This window comes from Glycine max, chromosome 11, assembly GCF_000004515.6.
Source record: "Glycine max cultivar Williams 82 chromosome 11, Glycine_max_v4.0, whole genome shotgun sequence".
NCBI classification, from domain to species: domain Eukaryota; kingdom Viridiplantae; phylum Streptophyta; class Magnoliopsida; order Fabales; family Fabaceae; genus Glycine; species Glycine max.
Genome location: NC_038247.2, coordinates 6516355 through 6532361, shown reverse-complemented (window position 1 = coordinate 6532361; position 16007 = coordinate 6516355). Strand labels below are relative to the sequence as shown.

The 16007-nt window shown below is 34.1% G+C and overlaps 3 protein-coding genes across 4 annotated transcripts; 2 read left to right on the top strand and 1 right to left on the bottom strand.

Moving 5' to 3' along the window:
* Positions 1-243: 243 nt before the first annotated feature.
* On the bottom strand, positions 244-10286 carry LOC100785258 (glutamate receptor 3.6). Of its 2 annotated transcripts, none has more exons than XM_041006651.1 (8): positions 10146-10286; positions 9998-10029; positions 4011-4293; positions 2546-3897; positions 2186-2463; positions 1973-2004; positions 1474-1880; positions 244-906 (listed from the first exon to the last, which is right to left on the bottom strand). In XM_041006651.1, the coding sequence occupies exons 3-8, from the start codon at positions 4276-4278 to the stop codon at positions 427-429; spliced, it is 2817 nt and encodes a 938-aa protein (XP_040862585.1). In that variant the 5' UTR covers positions 4279-4293; positions 9998-10029; positions 10146-10286; the 3' UTR covers positions 244-426. The 2 variants fall into 2 exon arrangements, with proteins under 2 accessions (XP_040862585.1, XP_014619394.1); XM_014763908.3 differs by lacking the exons at positions 9998-10029; positions 10146-10286 and adding exons at positions 4620-4695; positions 4807-5156.
* Positions 10287-10638: 352 nt separating this feature from the next.
* Positions 10639-13443, top strand: LOC100781874 (probable protein phosphatase 2C 47). Its single transcript, XM_006590691.4, has 4 exons — positions 10639-10898; positions 11594-11788; positions 12048-12253; positions 12381-13443. The coding sequence occupies exons 1-4, from the start codon at positions 10731-10733 to the stop codon at positions 12934-12936; spliced, it is 1125 nt and encodes a 374-aa protein (XP_006590754.1). The 5' UTR covers positions 10639-10730; the 3' UTR covers positions 12937-13443.
* A 1143-nt stretch (positions 13444-14586) lies between these two features.
* Positions 14587-15417, top strand: LOC106795017 (pentatricopeptide repeat-containing protein At2g17525, mitochondrial). The gene is made up of 2 exons (XM_014763549.1): positions 14587-14669; positions 14784-15417. The coding sequence occupies exons 1-2, from the start codon at positions 14587-14589 to the stop codon at positions 15415-15417; spliced, it is 717 nt and encodes a 238-aa protein (XP_014619035.1).
* The last annotated feature ends 590 nt before the right edge of the window (positions 15418-16007 follow it).

Below are 16007 nucleotides of genomic sequence, written 5' to 3'. Positions count from 1 at the left end.
TTATTGCTTATGTATTTTTTTTTTTTACTTTCATCTTTCAACTACCAAAATGAGTAGAAAGCTTTAGAAATTTTCGTTTTCATGACAAGGAGTAAACAATTTTATGTAACTAAAAATAGACTAAAAAATTAATTACAAACCCTTAGTCAAACATAAACTGATGTTATGTTACAATCCATCTATTGGCCACACGGGACAAACAAATGACACTGTTATCGTGATTGCAATTATCAAGAGAGTGAATTGAAAATGAAAAATGATTTTACATATATAAACTGAATTAAAAACTTTATCTTTTTTGTATAAAGAGTTTGTGTTAAAAATAAGTGTTACATATAGCTACCAAAAGTTGTAACATATCCAACATATATATTTACTTGAAAAGAAGGAAGTACTAGTAGCTAGAAAATCATGTAGAAATATTGGTCATACTTCGCTAGCACATTCACTTCTGCGTGGAGCATATCCCTTATTAGAGCTGATGGATGAGCTTCCTTCACTGCTTCTGTATGAGATCCTCTCCATTTTTCTTCTCTTGGACCGGCTCTTAACGGTCTCTTCTTTTTCGTCTGCAAACGAAAGAAAAGTCTTAAGACGTGAAGATTTTGATCCTAAGCTTTGGCCGTCAGAAGAATCAAGTTCTTCAGAGACGTAGTGCTTGTGGTATTGCCTCCAAATCTGTATAAGATATACCAAGAGTGCAAGCAAGCAGGCAAGCCCGCAGATCACATAGAGGCCCCAAAAGCTTTTAAGTTGGAGTCTTTCCACTTCAAGCTTTGCACCTTGTGATAAGCAAGCGCTACTCAAAAGCCATTTGTCATGGATCCTTTGTAAATCTCCATTATCTATCATTTGCAATATGGCAGTTGACAGGTCAACTGCTAATGGCGAGTCCCGTGGAAAGGCCTGAAGAAAAAATCAAGGATAACATGACATTACCATAAGCTGGAAACTTCAAATATGGTAACCAGCAATCTTGAACTAGATTCCAGGGACAAGTTGACATATTACCATGTATGGCAGGAAGAATTGAAGAATTCCAAGATTTGAAACAGCTATGGTGACATTTCTATTGCATGCAAATATTTTATGGGTTTTGGTAACCTCTGCCTTAGAAACTATTTGATGCAGAGTATAAATATCTAATATCTCAAACATTCAAAAAATACTTCATATTTTCCTGTTTAAAATGAGTAATAATGCTATTTTCATTCTTTAATGTGTCCTAACTCCTAAGCCACACGTTAACAAAACCCTTATTATATAGACATTTGGTCTGAATTTGGCAGGTAAGTTATGTTTATGTTAGAGATTGTAATCACCTATCCCTGTTTTCCCAAGAATAAAGTCCATCAACATGAGGTGAAAAGCAATGCACACAGACCAGAATATTTGAGAGGAAAACATGTAGTTACACATACTTATAGAAAAAAAACCCATGTAAATTGTAAAGAACATGTTAGAGATACTTACAAATCCCCAACCGTTTCTGGTGAACTCTTGACCTACAACAGTTAAATCACAACGGCTGGAAAGGAAGATGTCAGTGTAGGCACGCTCATCAATGTAAGCAGCAACACCCCCATTTTCGGGACCCTTTCTCAGTGCTTTAGCAGCTTCTTCTGTTGTTGTTAGAGGAACAAGCCTGGACTCATTAATACCAATTTCATGAACTAAATAATTTCTAGCAAAAGAACCCTGTGTGTACCCAATAGGCTCTTTGCCAATTACTAAACTTTCAATGCCTTTAATGGGCGAATAAAGCTGTTGCACTGTGAGGATTGATGTTAGACTTGCCGTGTAACTCGAGTTAATTATAAGAACTACAAATAACCATATAATCAACACAAAGCGACCAAGTGCGCTCACTGTATTTTCCCCTGCATGGTATAAACAAAAGCAACTTGATTAATCGAAGGGAAGCTACCACTTTGACCATAGATGGCACAAAAGACAAAGAACTGGTACTTACTGTGGGAAAAGAACATTGTTGAAAAACTAAACCTGCCAGATGCAACACAAACAAGTTACAAACATAATAACCAAAGCTATATATACAAATAAATATAATAGGAAAATTAAAACCTCTTTATAATTATTGCATGTATCATAAACATAGGTCATGTCGTAAAAAGATTCAATGTGATGAGCCTTGGAAAAGAGGAAAGATACCAGATTTCCTTACCATAAAACAGTAACTACTTGTTTTTTGGGTGGTCCTCTAAATTCATCATTCACCCTATGCTCCAAAATCCAAACAACAGCTCCCACTAATATGAAAAAGATAGCTGTGACACACCACATCTTTGGGGTAAAAGGGGCCAAAAAGGCCAAAGCATTGGATTCTTCCTTCCTAACCGGTGCTACTACCACTAGACCAGACTCAATATATGGCTGAGTAAAATCCACCATCCTTGTTCTTTCTGTAGTAATTGCAATGTCACCTACTGCACCATCAAATTCCTGCACGAGAAGCAAAAAAATGGTCTCAGAAGATTACCATAAAACTTTCAAACTCCACAAAAAAGTTATCCATGATACTCACACCAGTTGTGATCAGACGGACAAGCTCAGTCATACTAGGATTGTTCTTACCTTCCCCGTATGGGACAAACTTATAGGGGACAGCATAAGACAACAGGCTCACTGCAGCAAGAAATACATCAATGCAGAATCCTTCAAACGTATCAGTACCTTCTATTTGTGAGACAAATTCTTTGTAACTAACACCTTTTGGTACGCCAATCTTTAAGAGCCTTCCATTGTTTGGAAAAACCCAACCACGAGGTCTCTCACCAGTGTTTCCAGGCCAAATTGGAGCGAACAACTTTTGATTTTCCCTGGAAAGATTGGCTGGTTTGGAATAAAGAGTTTCCGGAGGAACAACTGATAGTCCAGAGTAATTAGACCAATAACCGATCCTCCGAGTTCCAGTTCCAATGACATTAATGATTTCATATGCAGGATTAACAAGGTTTCTATCAGATGTGTACTTGAATGGACCTGATACACCAGTCATGTTAACCTCATAGATGTTACTGCGTAACAAATTTCCTTCATTGAAGATTTTCAAGGCTTCAAGATTCAAGTTATCTCCATGTATGCTAGATAGCTTTGAATCAGTTGAGAATGTAATTTGGTTACCTTGTTTGAAAAATGCATCAAGTGCATGAGCAAGCACATAAACAGTGTCATATGCGTATATAGGTAAAAAGCTCAATCCAAGGTGGGCATTAGCAGTATTCCCACTAGTCAAGTTTTTCCACCTAGAAGCAAACCTCCTTTGGAGCTGTGAATCCGGCGTGTACATACGCGGTGTAAGAACTCCTTGAATGTCATCCAATGAATCTGAAGAGAGGGGACTGTTGATATCAAGCAGAGCAGAGAGGAAAGCAGTGGCTATCCAGACATACCCAGTTCCCATCATCCCAAGATTCTTTGCAACACTAAACAACTTGGGGCCAAATTGAGTATTTGCATGAACAACTATTACCCGTGATTCTGCCAGAGCCACCTGAACAAGCACATTAGAAATCTCTTCCATAGATGCGTCCGGGCTCAAAGGTGCTTTATATGATATCCTGCAACGCCTCTCAGCAAGCTTATCGCCTAATGCACCAATTCCATTTCTCCCATTATCATCATCAAGGTAGACAGCAATAACATCTTTCCAATCATGGTAGTTTACAATGTCTGCTATTGCAGTCATTTGATAAAGATCACTGTGACAGGTTCTAATGAAGAATGGGAATTGAAGTGAAGAAAGGGTAGGGTCCAAAGCTGAAAATGACAGCAGAGGAACTTGGAGCTCATTTGCAATGTGAGTTATGACATGAGCTGTTACAGAACTATGGGGGCCTATTATTGCCACCGTGCGTCTTGCCATGACCTGCAAAACTGTAATCACACACAACTAAAATCTGACAGAGTTGAAGTAACTTCATCTGTGGCTGAGAAAGATTATTTTTAAGCTTTAACACATAACAAGGGTGATACTATGAAAGACATACCCTCAGAAATGCTCAGGAAACCTCTATACTTAGAATCTTCTTGCAGTGAGAGGTTCAGCTTGGTTTTACCAAGAATAGTAGGATCAGAGTTTATATCTTCAATCGCAGCTTTTATAGCAATTTTTATACTCCTGCCAACACTAGTATTGAAAGAGAAGAGAGCCCCAATATTTACAAAATCTGGTATTGTGGAATTATGCATGCCGTCCCCATTTGAAAAGAACCCATTGGAGAGAGCCATTAAAACCAAGAGCCAAGCTAAAATCATCGTTGGACGAGGTGCCTATAGAACAATAGCCACTAATTAATGATCAGCCTCATATCCCCAATTTTTTTTTTTCTTTCTAAAAAATAAAGTACAAGTACAAGTACTAAATTAAGATCTTAGAAAGAGGTAGTAACAACCCCAAAACCAAGGATGTTATAGCTCAAAAATTCAAAAGGCAAATCTTAAACACAAAACAGATAAAAAGCAAAACTTAAACACACAATCAAGATGGGAAAGAAAAAAGCACTTAAGTGCATACTACTAAAGCAAACAAGTATATGATTGCAAGACATACAGCAAAATGTAAAAAATAGAACTTTACTCAAAAGGGTTATACATGCCTGGTAGATTCAGATAAAAGGAGGTGGCATCAAATACATAGTACCAAAAAGACAAACTTTAACCAGTGGCCAATAGCTGCACAGGAAGAGGGAACCAAAAGTAAGGGAGCAAGACCATCAAAAGAATAATGGAATATGGAGAATCTGGGCACTGAAGAAAAGTGGAGAAAATTGGCAAAAAGGATACTTAATGCTAAGGTTGGTGCTGAGAGATATAGTCCATAAAAATTAATGCCACTGAGCAAACATCATTGTTGTCCTCCTTGTTTTTTTGTTTGTATTTGTAAGATGATGGGAAATAGTGACCCTTGGCATCAATAGCTTGGGCATTGACTTGAACCGTGTGTGTGAAATTGCCTTCAAGATAATTGTCGTTGTACACAACAGCACAAGGCAACAACAACGTCATGTGAACTCTGAGGACTGTCCTCTCACACAGGAGTGGTGGGTCGGATTCTTGAACAGGACATACATTCACACATCATTGGATTGGTTGTGTTCAAATCGGTGTCAATGACGTGGAAATTTCATGGATGGAATATAACATTTCCACGTTTTTCTTTAGTTGCTATTTATATATATGAAGAAGGAAGACGACTTTGCGTTGTGTAGAACAAAAGAATAATTAACACGATGTGAATTGGTATATTTTGACATAAAATAATAACAACATGTTTGACTTTTCATGAGAAATAATTGACGACATCATTGGTTGTAAGTGTTATATTATTGGTGTATTACATGTTGTAAGTTTTTTTTTTTCTTTTTTAATAATTGTTTTAAAGATTATATTAACAATTTTTTTTTATTAACTAATGATGAAAAAATATTTGCATTAACAGGACATGCCTATTAAACTTCACTGTAAGCTGTACAGTAGAGAGACAGTAAAAGAGAAAAAATAAATTAAAATAAAAATAAATAATTATTATTAAAAAACAATATTTATACTTTTTTCACTTTCCCTCAAGTCCTCAACAAAATAAAAAATACATATCATTGTATTTTTTTCTATCTCTGTTTTTTTAATAAAATATGCTTATATCATTTCATTAATAATCAGAGTATTAATATATTTAGGTATGACATGACAAATATGCGGACTAACAAATCATTTAGACACCTTTAAGAGATAACCAACTATTTGATTAGTTTGTCTCTAGACTAAACTCAGAGAAATTTGTAATATGAGTGATATGTTCCTGACATGATTTCACAATAAAACCAAACTCAGAGCTTAAAAACATATCTTTAGTATTTACTGTAAAAGCTTTTCAGATAATAAACTAAGTATATATGCTTCCCTTGAAACATGAAAGTGTATTGGGTGGAAAGCAACAGTTCATGCATGCGTTGTATTCACCTCACCACGCACTACAAAGCGCATTATCAATTCATTATCATTCTAAATACAGTGCGACGTGACGTTCAGGACGGAAAATTAAATGAAAAAAGGGAGAGGGATTTAGTGTCTATTAGGAAGAAAAAAAAATATTGTATTTATTGCGGGATTCAGATAATTTATACTTTATTTCAATTTAAATTATTTTATTTTATTTTTCTTTTATTAAATTATTTTCCTCTAAATCAGACACATCTTAAAGAATAAAGATCTCACTTAATTTTGTTTTTTTTATTAATAATAATTTATTGTTATGGGATAAGGATTTCAATTCTAGACTTGCTTTTTTAAAAAAAGATGTCTAAATACTTTTAATTGTTCTTCGAAAAGTAATTTTAATTGAAAAAAAATGAAATTACACTTCTTATAACTACGTACGGACAAAGTGTTTCCGTCGGGAAATCAGCTCACTGTCAGAAAACCTTAACCAAGTTGATTTGATAAAAAAATCAATCAAATCATGCCCCATCTTAAAAATACAAATGATTTTAAATAAAAATAATCATACATTTTTTTAAAAAATGAAACGGTGTCATTTACATACGTTTAATTACATTTTTTTATTGGATCACCCAAAAAATTACATTTTTTATTTACTTTGTAATACAGTGTTTAAAGATTTTCATCATCTTAATTTTTAATTATTCTACATTAGTTCTTATATTTTCAAATTGTGTATTACCGAAATCATGATCACGTAAATTTGAATAGGAGTAGAAATATTAATTGAATAAGGTTTGATATATTTAAATAAAAATTAAGAATCAAGTTTGGTGTAAAAGTAAATAATACAAGAAGGAAGGTTAAATTATGTCTTTAGACATATAAAACCTTTATTAAGAGTGAAAAATATATTTATCGTCTAATGAATATAAACCTAAAACACTTTAAAAGATTTTAATACATATTGCATCAGACAGAAAAACAGTTTTATTTGAAAAACAAAAAAAAAGATAAAATTTAAAAATAAATTCAAAATTCTTTGTCACTTAAATAGCAAAAAAAACACAAAAATAATTTATATTGATTCATTTCAATCTCAAGATTATATTTAGTTCTTGATAATCATTAAATTTCTACTAACTTATCAAAGTTACAAATATTATTTAATGTCACTTCTCATTCTTACACCGACAAGTTCTATCTCATCTTCACTTAAATTTAGTATTATTTAGCCTACTAAATCACTGTTTATTCTAAATAAATCAACAAAATTTGTTGAAGTTTGCTCACTTACTAAAGTATGATTTAACAAACGAATATATCATTCAACATTTTTAGTCATTTTCTCTTAAGGTATACAAGGTATTTTGATAGCTTAATATCTTTACAAGAATATACAAAAAAATTTAGAAGAAAGAATAATTCACGTGAATTATTCGTTGTATCTTGTTTCTTCAAAACTTCTTTTATATATAATCTTTTATCTTCAAGTATTGATTATCTCACAACGATTGAATAATGCTTGTATTAAATGCACGTCTCTTCTTTATGTAAAGTTTATGCTAATAGGAAAACTTGTCTTATACTTAATCACTTTTTTCATTATAGTAAGTCAACAACAATAAAGTACATTTTTTGATGAGAATTCATACCTTCTAGATTATAGATTTTATTTATTTTTTATAAGACTTAGATAGATTGTAGGAGAATATTTTCTACATAAAAAAATCTCAGATATAAAATATTAATAAAAATTTTAAATGTACTATTTAAATATTATAACAGATCGTCTTATGAGTATTAAAACATAAATATTTTTTCACTTTAACATTTAACATTTCTTTTTATAGGTTTTTTTAGGTTTAATGTGCAAGTTTAGTTTTATCCGTTAGTTAACTTTAAAGACATATTTCATGTTAAAGTTTTACACATATATATAAAAGCTAATAGGCTAAATGACTAACGGACTCATGAAAATAACAAAACTTTATGTAAAATAAATAATATTTATGAAAAAACTAAAACTACTATTACTCAATATTACTTGGGAGTTGAGACAAGGATAGGTAGGTTAGATTTTACAATAGTTAACTTCATACTTTTTTTTTTTTAATTTTACAACCTTTTTGTCTCCCCGTTACTCTTTTTTTTCGTGGCTCTTATTTCCTATTAGAAAGGCGTAAAGTTTGATTTTTTTTTTTACATGATCGTACAAAAGTCAACATAATATCATTTTTATTTTTATTAAAAGTAAAAAAGCAATACCAATACCTTGCTCAATTTTAAAGGGAGTACCAAAAGTCAACATACGTAAAAAAAATCGTTCATTGAAATTTATTTATCCTATATCGAGTATAACCACTTCAATCTTCATAATGGTAGGAGAACTCACAAGACGACAAAACTAACAGATAATCTTGGACTAGCATGTTCCGAAGAATGATGAGCCACTTGGAAGTTGGATCAGAAGGTCAACCCAAATGAAAAAGAAAAAAGAAAAAAAAATGTGATAGGGGATTTTTAATTTTTTAGGTGAATTAATCGAAGTTCAACGACACAGAGAGCCTAAAATCAATAAGGATTGGTTTGATAGAGTGGAAGAGAATGATAGAGAAGAGAAACAAAAAAAATTAAATTGAAGTAGAGAAAAAAAAAGTGAGATTCACATAATTTCTTAAAATTTTTCCTTCATTTCCTTTTTTTCTTCTCTAACCAAATAAAGTCTAAGAGCCACCTATCAATAAGGCAAGGAAATAAAAAGAATAACAAAATGAAAAGTTTTACCAGCTCTATATATATCCAACTCAAACTTTATAAGAAAAAATAGCAACCTATTATCCTATATGAACATGTTGTTGTTTAAAAGATTCACACATAACAACATAATGTTATTTTATTAACAAATGTTAATTGATAGTTTGTTAGTTTTTATTAACAAGAAAGATCAAATTCATGGCTTTTTTTTCATTTTTAACTATCCAACTAATTTTATATCTCTTACCCAAACCAAAATAATATTAGTGGCAATTCAGTTGTTATACACACACATTAACTTAAGAATTATTTCAACCCTAAAATATTTGAAAGAAATTCTTTATTTAGAAAAATAATATAAAAATAAATAACCAACACATACTTATGATACTCATATTAAAATATAGTAAATTTATATTATTTGTTTGGCATGTTAAAGGACTCAATTTTTGTTTTCTTTGTTTGAGTATTTGAGACAATATGTAAATGTTCTTCTTAACTTTATACACATAATTTAAAGGAAAAAATCAAGGCAATTATATATATATATATATATATATATATATATATATATATATATATAGAAAATGTTTTTTATTCTTTATTTTTATCTACAAATATTTATAACTCAAAATTAATTATATTTTTTTCTTTTTAATTAAGTCTTAAACAGAATTACTATTACGATACTATGTTGTTTTTGTAGGATTACGATATAATGTTAATAGTTTATTGATTATTTTCCACTTAAAATAATTTTATAATTAATAATTAATAACGATATAAATACAACTCAAGGTAATTTTATATAAGATTTGATTCCTTTAAATTGAGCCACCCACTTTATAAGTAATTACATTCAAACACATCCACATTTTATTTTGGATATGCATGTAATATTAATCGTTAATTTTTTCCTCAAGGATACACATTGCTTACTTTACTTTTTAAAGTGGGTTGCTCATTCTTGAGAACGCATATTTTTTGTTATATAGATTTTGCTCTTCTATCTAACTTTATTAGAGAATAAAGCAAGTAATCTCAGTGGTTAATATTTTAACACATTCTATCTGTATTTATTTAATATACATCGCTACATGCATGTAATATAGTGTTTAAGGAGTTATGAAAATAAATATTGATGTGATTTGTTAGAGTAAGACAATGTGTTAGTGTTGATATTATTTGGCAAGATCATGGTAACTAGTTATGGCAGCGGCTAGAAAAGTTTTTTCTAGGTATGAATTTTGATAAATAATAATAATAAAAAAAAAGTTACCTGAAATATTAGCTATTCGAGGGGCTATTCGGCTGACAAAAAGAATTAAAACAAACATCAGGTAAGGCATACAAATTAAGCAATAATAAAAATGAAATGCATATACAGAATAATTTACATTAATATTATAATAGAATATTGATCATACATAGATTTTAATAGAAGAGGTTTTGTTACCACAAGGGCATGTGGTCAACTAGTAACACAAATGGCAGCATAAGAAGCCACATGTGAGTTCCTTTGAAGCGCTACAATGGCGAGCGCAAAACTTGCAATTGCCAATCACTTTATACATACTCTTCTCAACGGTTCCCCCTTCTCTCTATCTCTATTTTGGTCTTCGTTTTTCTGCTCTTAATCTTTCTCCCTTTGGCATCACACCATTTGTTCACACCATTTGTTTCTTTCTGTGCACGCTACCTACCAGCTAACAGATATATCACCACCCTATTTTTTTTTCATCTCTTTTTTCTGATCTGTGTTGTGTTTCTCACGGTTTCCTTGAGTAGAGTTTTTTTTTTTTTTTTTCTTTTTTCTTGGATCAAGTGTAAACCACATTTGGAATAGCCGAATAGCTGTTTCTTGCTGAGTGATCTTCTGGGGTGGTTTGAACAGTTTTATAGAAGCTTCTGGCATAAGGGACAAATAAAATAAATCTTTAAGCTTTTTGTTTGGTTTTGGTTGTGGTTGGTGTTATGGGACAAGGACAGGTTTCACGTGTGAGGCAGCTACAATGAGTGGTGTTGGTGGTGGGTGCCCCTGCCCCAGGGGCAATAGTGAGTGTTCCATAGAGGATCTGAATGGCGATACAGTGGGGAATTTGAATCAGAATGCTGCCAAACCTCCAAGGGACCATTCGGTTATGCGCCATTGCATCAGCTCTTCTTGGTCTGCTGAAACGGTTAGTATATATATCATGAAATTGAAATCCTATGTTTTTGTTCATGTGGATTGGATGTCATCAAGATTCAATAATAGCTTTGCATTCTTTGATGGCTGTGAAAAAAAAATTTGGTACAATTCTAGGATTTAGGAAAGCTTGGAACATATTGTTTCCTCATTTATTGTTTTGATATTATCCTAGGACTCTTATTAATTGTTGTATTACAAAAGAGGCTTGTAGCGTGTTTGGTTCCACGTCCTAGATGTGGTTTTTCTTGTTTATTGAGAAGCTAGAGTAGTTATAGCTTCCGCATCCTAAACTTGATTTTTTTTTTATTTCCCAACGAGTTTTCAAACATGCACTTGGATCTTACCGAATCTGCAGCTAATTGTAAAATGGTCAATAAACTTTCTGGTGATTTATTTATTGATGATTTAGACAAAAGCTGCAACCTTTGGATACTTTTCCTTGAAAGTTGGTAAAATGACATTTTAGTATTAAACTTTTGAGTAACTTCCTGCGTTTCTTGGTTTGTGTCCTTGTTATAGCCAGTTTGTTTCGAGTGTCTGTCTCTGTCCATGAATGCATAGAAAGAGAAATGCAGTTTGAGTTCCATGGAAAAAAAATGGATTGCTTATTTGTTCAAGTTGGGGCAACCCATGTATTTTGATATAGCCTTAGCTAGTAATTATGACCTTTCTTCTTTTGTCTAGGAATCAAATATGAATATTGTTGGACTTAAATCAAGCACAGAAGAAAAATCGAACTTTTCACTTGTAATGCGATCTGGAAGCTGTTCTGATAAAGGACCAAAGCAGTACATGGAGGATGAGTTCATATGTGCTGATATTCTTAGTGAATGTGTCGATCTAGGGGAAGACCTTCCTTCTCCTGCAGCATTTTATGGGGTATGTTTCTTCGTTTTGAGTTAGATCGATCCCATTATTTACCTAATGAAATGGGCCAAATCTCTTTATAAGAGGTGCAATCTCCGAGACATGAATGAATTTCCCATCACTGATTAACCACAAAGGCCTAAAAGATTTACAAAGATATATACAGGATATAAATTACTTAGTTGAAAGCATGTATTGATTAATATTCCAATTTGGTTGCCATTTATTTAAATGCCTTTTAGATTAAATACTCATGGAGATTGATATACAGGTATTTGATGGACATGGAGGTGTTGATGCAGCATCATTTGCCAGAAAGAACATTCTCAAGTTTATTGTTGAAGATGCTCACTTCCCATGTGGAATTAAGAAAGCAGTTAAGTGTGCATTTGTGAAGGCTGATCTTGCATTTAGAGATGCTAGTGCTCTTGATAGTTCATCAGGCACCACTGCTCTAATAGCCCTTATGTTGGGAAGGTAAGGACTGAGAACCATATAATTATCAATTCAGATCTAAGCATTGTTGGTACTTGCACGTAGATTTTCATGTATGCTAGTACATTAATAGTTGTACTACTACTACTACTACTACTCTATTTTGCAGTTCCATGCTTATTGCCAATGCAGGAGATTCTCGTGCTGTATTGGGCAAACGAGGCAGAGCCATTGAACTTTCCAAAGACCATAAACCAAATTGCACATCTGAAAGATTAAGAATTGAGAAACTGGGTGGTGTCATCTATGATGGATACCTCTATGGCCAACTATCGGTGGCACGTGCTCTTGGAGATTGGCACATCAAAGGTTCTAAAGGTTCCAAGAGCCCCTTAAGTTCTGAACCTGAACTAGAGGAGATTGTGCTGACAGAAGAAGATGAGTTTTTGATAATGGGATGCGATGGATTATGGGATGTGATGAGTAGCCAGTGTGCTGTTACAATGGTGAGGAGGGAGCTCATGCAGCACAATGATCCCACCACATGTGCAAAAGTACTTGTTGCTGAAGCCCTCCAACGCAACACCTGCGACAATCTGACAGTTGTGGTGGTGTGTTTCTCCAAAGATCCACCTTCTAAAATTGAAATTCCTAGATCATATAGGAGGAGGAGTATTTCTGCTGAGGGCCTTGATCTTCTCAAGGGTGTCTTGAATGGTAGATGAATAAATAAAACTTGTTACTGATTGATTTGTACAGATTATTGAGTAGGGTGTTCTTCAGTGGGGATTTTTCTGACTAACTGCTACCCCTGCTGCCCTTGAACATTGTTGTTTGCTTAAATGTCAATGCCAATAATAATGTTACACAACTTGTACCAATCAGACTCAGGCCTTCTTTACTTATACTATACAAGAACTATGATCACCCGGCAAGGTTCACACATACTTCTGGTCACAAGCTTCTTGAAGTCCAATTTTTGAGAATCCTTCAGCGCTAGTCTTCCCATTTTCAATGGCGGGAAGTGATACAAATACACAATACAACAGCAAATTTATATTTTCCAATGAAAAGAGTTATGAAGTAAAATGTTTTTTTTTCTTTCTTTCTTTTTCCCTTAGTTTATCTTTTACAACACTCTCAAGTCATTGTAAATTTGTTAGGAACATTCACTTTGTTTTCTGATTGTTGTTGTTGACCTTTTTTTGCCTCTACACATTTCGGAAATGAAAGGAAGCACAGATAACCACTTATAATATAACATCCACTCGGTTGTACAACAATTCACAATTGAAATGAATATGTTAAAAAGACAAATCATATTAAATCAGGAAGGATTGATTGCGTTAAATAAATAACATATTCAAGAAAACCATAAACATTCAAAAGTAAATCGCATATTGGACCAGTAAAAGTCTACAGGTGATTCTTAAGAATTACAATATGTAAGATCTCTTAATCTTTGGGCTGGGAAAGTTGTTAAGATGCTTTATACTTTAAAATTGATAAGATTCTTAAGAATTACAATATGTTAGATCTCTTAACTCAAAGAGTTAGTGCAGTGGTATAAAATTTCACTGCATTCACATAAATGGAAACGATATCTAGCTGAATAAAATAGTAAATCATAACTCAAATTTTTTAATGGGAAAAGCATTTACATTTAGTGTTACAGCCAGGGGTGTGTGTATTACGAGGTTCCAAGGTCACAGGTATTTTTATTCAGACGATCTTGTTTAAGCAGAGAAAGGTTATTGTGCCATGGCAAAATTCTGAATCTGACTATTTAATACAGTTATAGTGCCTTATATTTAAGTTCGACATTATTGAGTAAACTAAAACAACTGTGTCAATTGAGTAGGGCGATTTTGGCGAGGGAAAGAGTAGAGTAGCTGCTGCTACTTGATTGATGAGATGCGTAAACTTTGGAAAGCATTGGTATATCCTACATCCTCTTCAATCCCTTTTCTGAGTCGTTTCCAATTCCAAACGCATTCATCTTCTGCACCAAGCCAGGAGCATGTTTCGCAGCTGATACTGGACTAGAAATCTGCTTCCGAGGCGGTGGAGTGCTTCAGATGGGCCTCCACCAACCCCAACTTCGTCCATTCTCGATCCACATACCGCGCCTTGATCCACAAGTCTGCACTTTCCGCCGTTTCGACACGGTCAAGCAACTGCTCGACGAAATGCCCCACTCACTCGGCGTGCCACCTGTGGATGACATCTTCATCACCATCATCCGCGGCCTTGGCCATGCCCGGATGACTTGAACTGTCATCAAAGTGCTTGACTTGGCGTACAAGTTTCATGGCAGCCCCTCCCTCAAGATTGTCAACTCAATTTTGGATGTTCTTGAGAAGGAGGACATTGACATGGCTAGGGAGTTTCATAGGAAGAGCATGATGGCAAGTGGGGTTGAGGGGGATGATTACACTTTTGGAATTTTGATGAAAGGGTTGTCCCTCACTAATAGGATAGCTTAAGGTTTTAAGCTCTTGCAGCTTATTAAGTCCAGAGGGGTTGCCCCAAACACTGTGGTTTACAACACTTTGCTTCATGCACTTTGTAGGAATGGGAAGTTTGGGAGAGCTAGGAATTTGATGAATGAGATGAAGGATCCCAATGATGTTACCTTTAATATTTTGATATCTGGGTATTATAAGGAAGGGAATTCAGTTCAGGCTCTTGTCCTTCTGGAGAAGAGTTTTAGCATGGGGTTTGTGCCTGATGTTGTAAGTGTCACTAAGGTGCTGGAGATTCTGAGCAATGCTGGCCACGCCACGGAGGCTGCTGAGGTTTTAGAGAGAGTTGAGAGCATGGGAGGTTTGCTAGATGTTGTGGCTTACAACACCTTGATAAAGGGGTTTTGTGGAGCAGGGAAGGTGATGGTTGGGCTTCATTTTTTGAAGCAGATGGAGAGCAAAGGCTGTCTTCCAAATGTGGATACCTATAATGTACTGATATCTGGTTTTTGTGAGTCGAAGATGTTGGATTTGGTTCTTGATCTTTTTAATGATATGAAAACAGATGGGATCAAATGGAACTTTGTTACATTTTACACAATAATCATAGGTTTGTGTTCAGAAGGAAGAATTGAAGATGGCTTTTCTACTTTGGAGTTAATGGAGGAAAGCAAAGAAGGCTCTAGAGGGCACATCAGTCCTTATAATAGCATAATATACGGCCTGTTAAAGCAAAATTGATTTGATGAGGCAGCTGAGTTTCTAACAAAGATGGGGAACTTGTTGACAGAAGCTTGATGATTTTAGAGCACTGCAAGAAGGGGCCTATTTAGGATGCAGAGAGGGTGTGTGATCAGATGATTGATGAAGGTGGAATTCCAAGTATTCTAGTTTATAACTGCCTTGTACATGGATTTTCCCAACAAGGTAGCGTCCGAGAGGCAGTTGAGCTGATGAATGAAATGATTGCTAATAACCGTTTTCCCATTCCATCTACATTCAATGGTGTCATCAGTGGTTTTTACAGACAAGGAAAAGTTGAGAGTGCCTTGAAGTTGGTGGGAGACATCACTGCAAGAGGTCGTGTACCCAACACAGAAACTTACAGTCCCTTGATTGATGTCCTATGTAGGAATGGGGACCTTCAGAAAGCCATGCAGGTCTTTATGGAAATGGTAGACAAGGGCATCCTTCCTGACCAATTTATTTGGAATTCAATGCTACTTAGTCTGAGCCAAGAAAGACATTGCAGTAAGAATATGCTCAACATAGATGACATACTCTAGTACTCCTCGGGTGGATTGTGCAAACTCTGCCCCATAATCAATTTC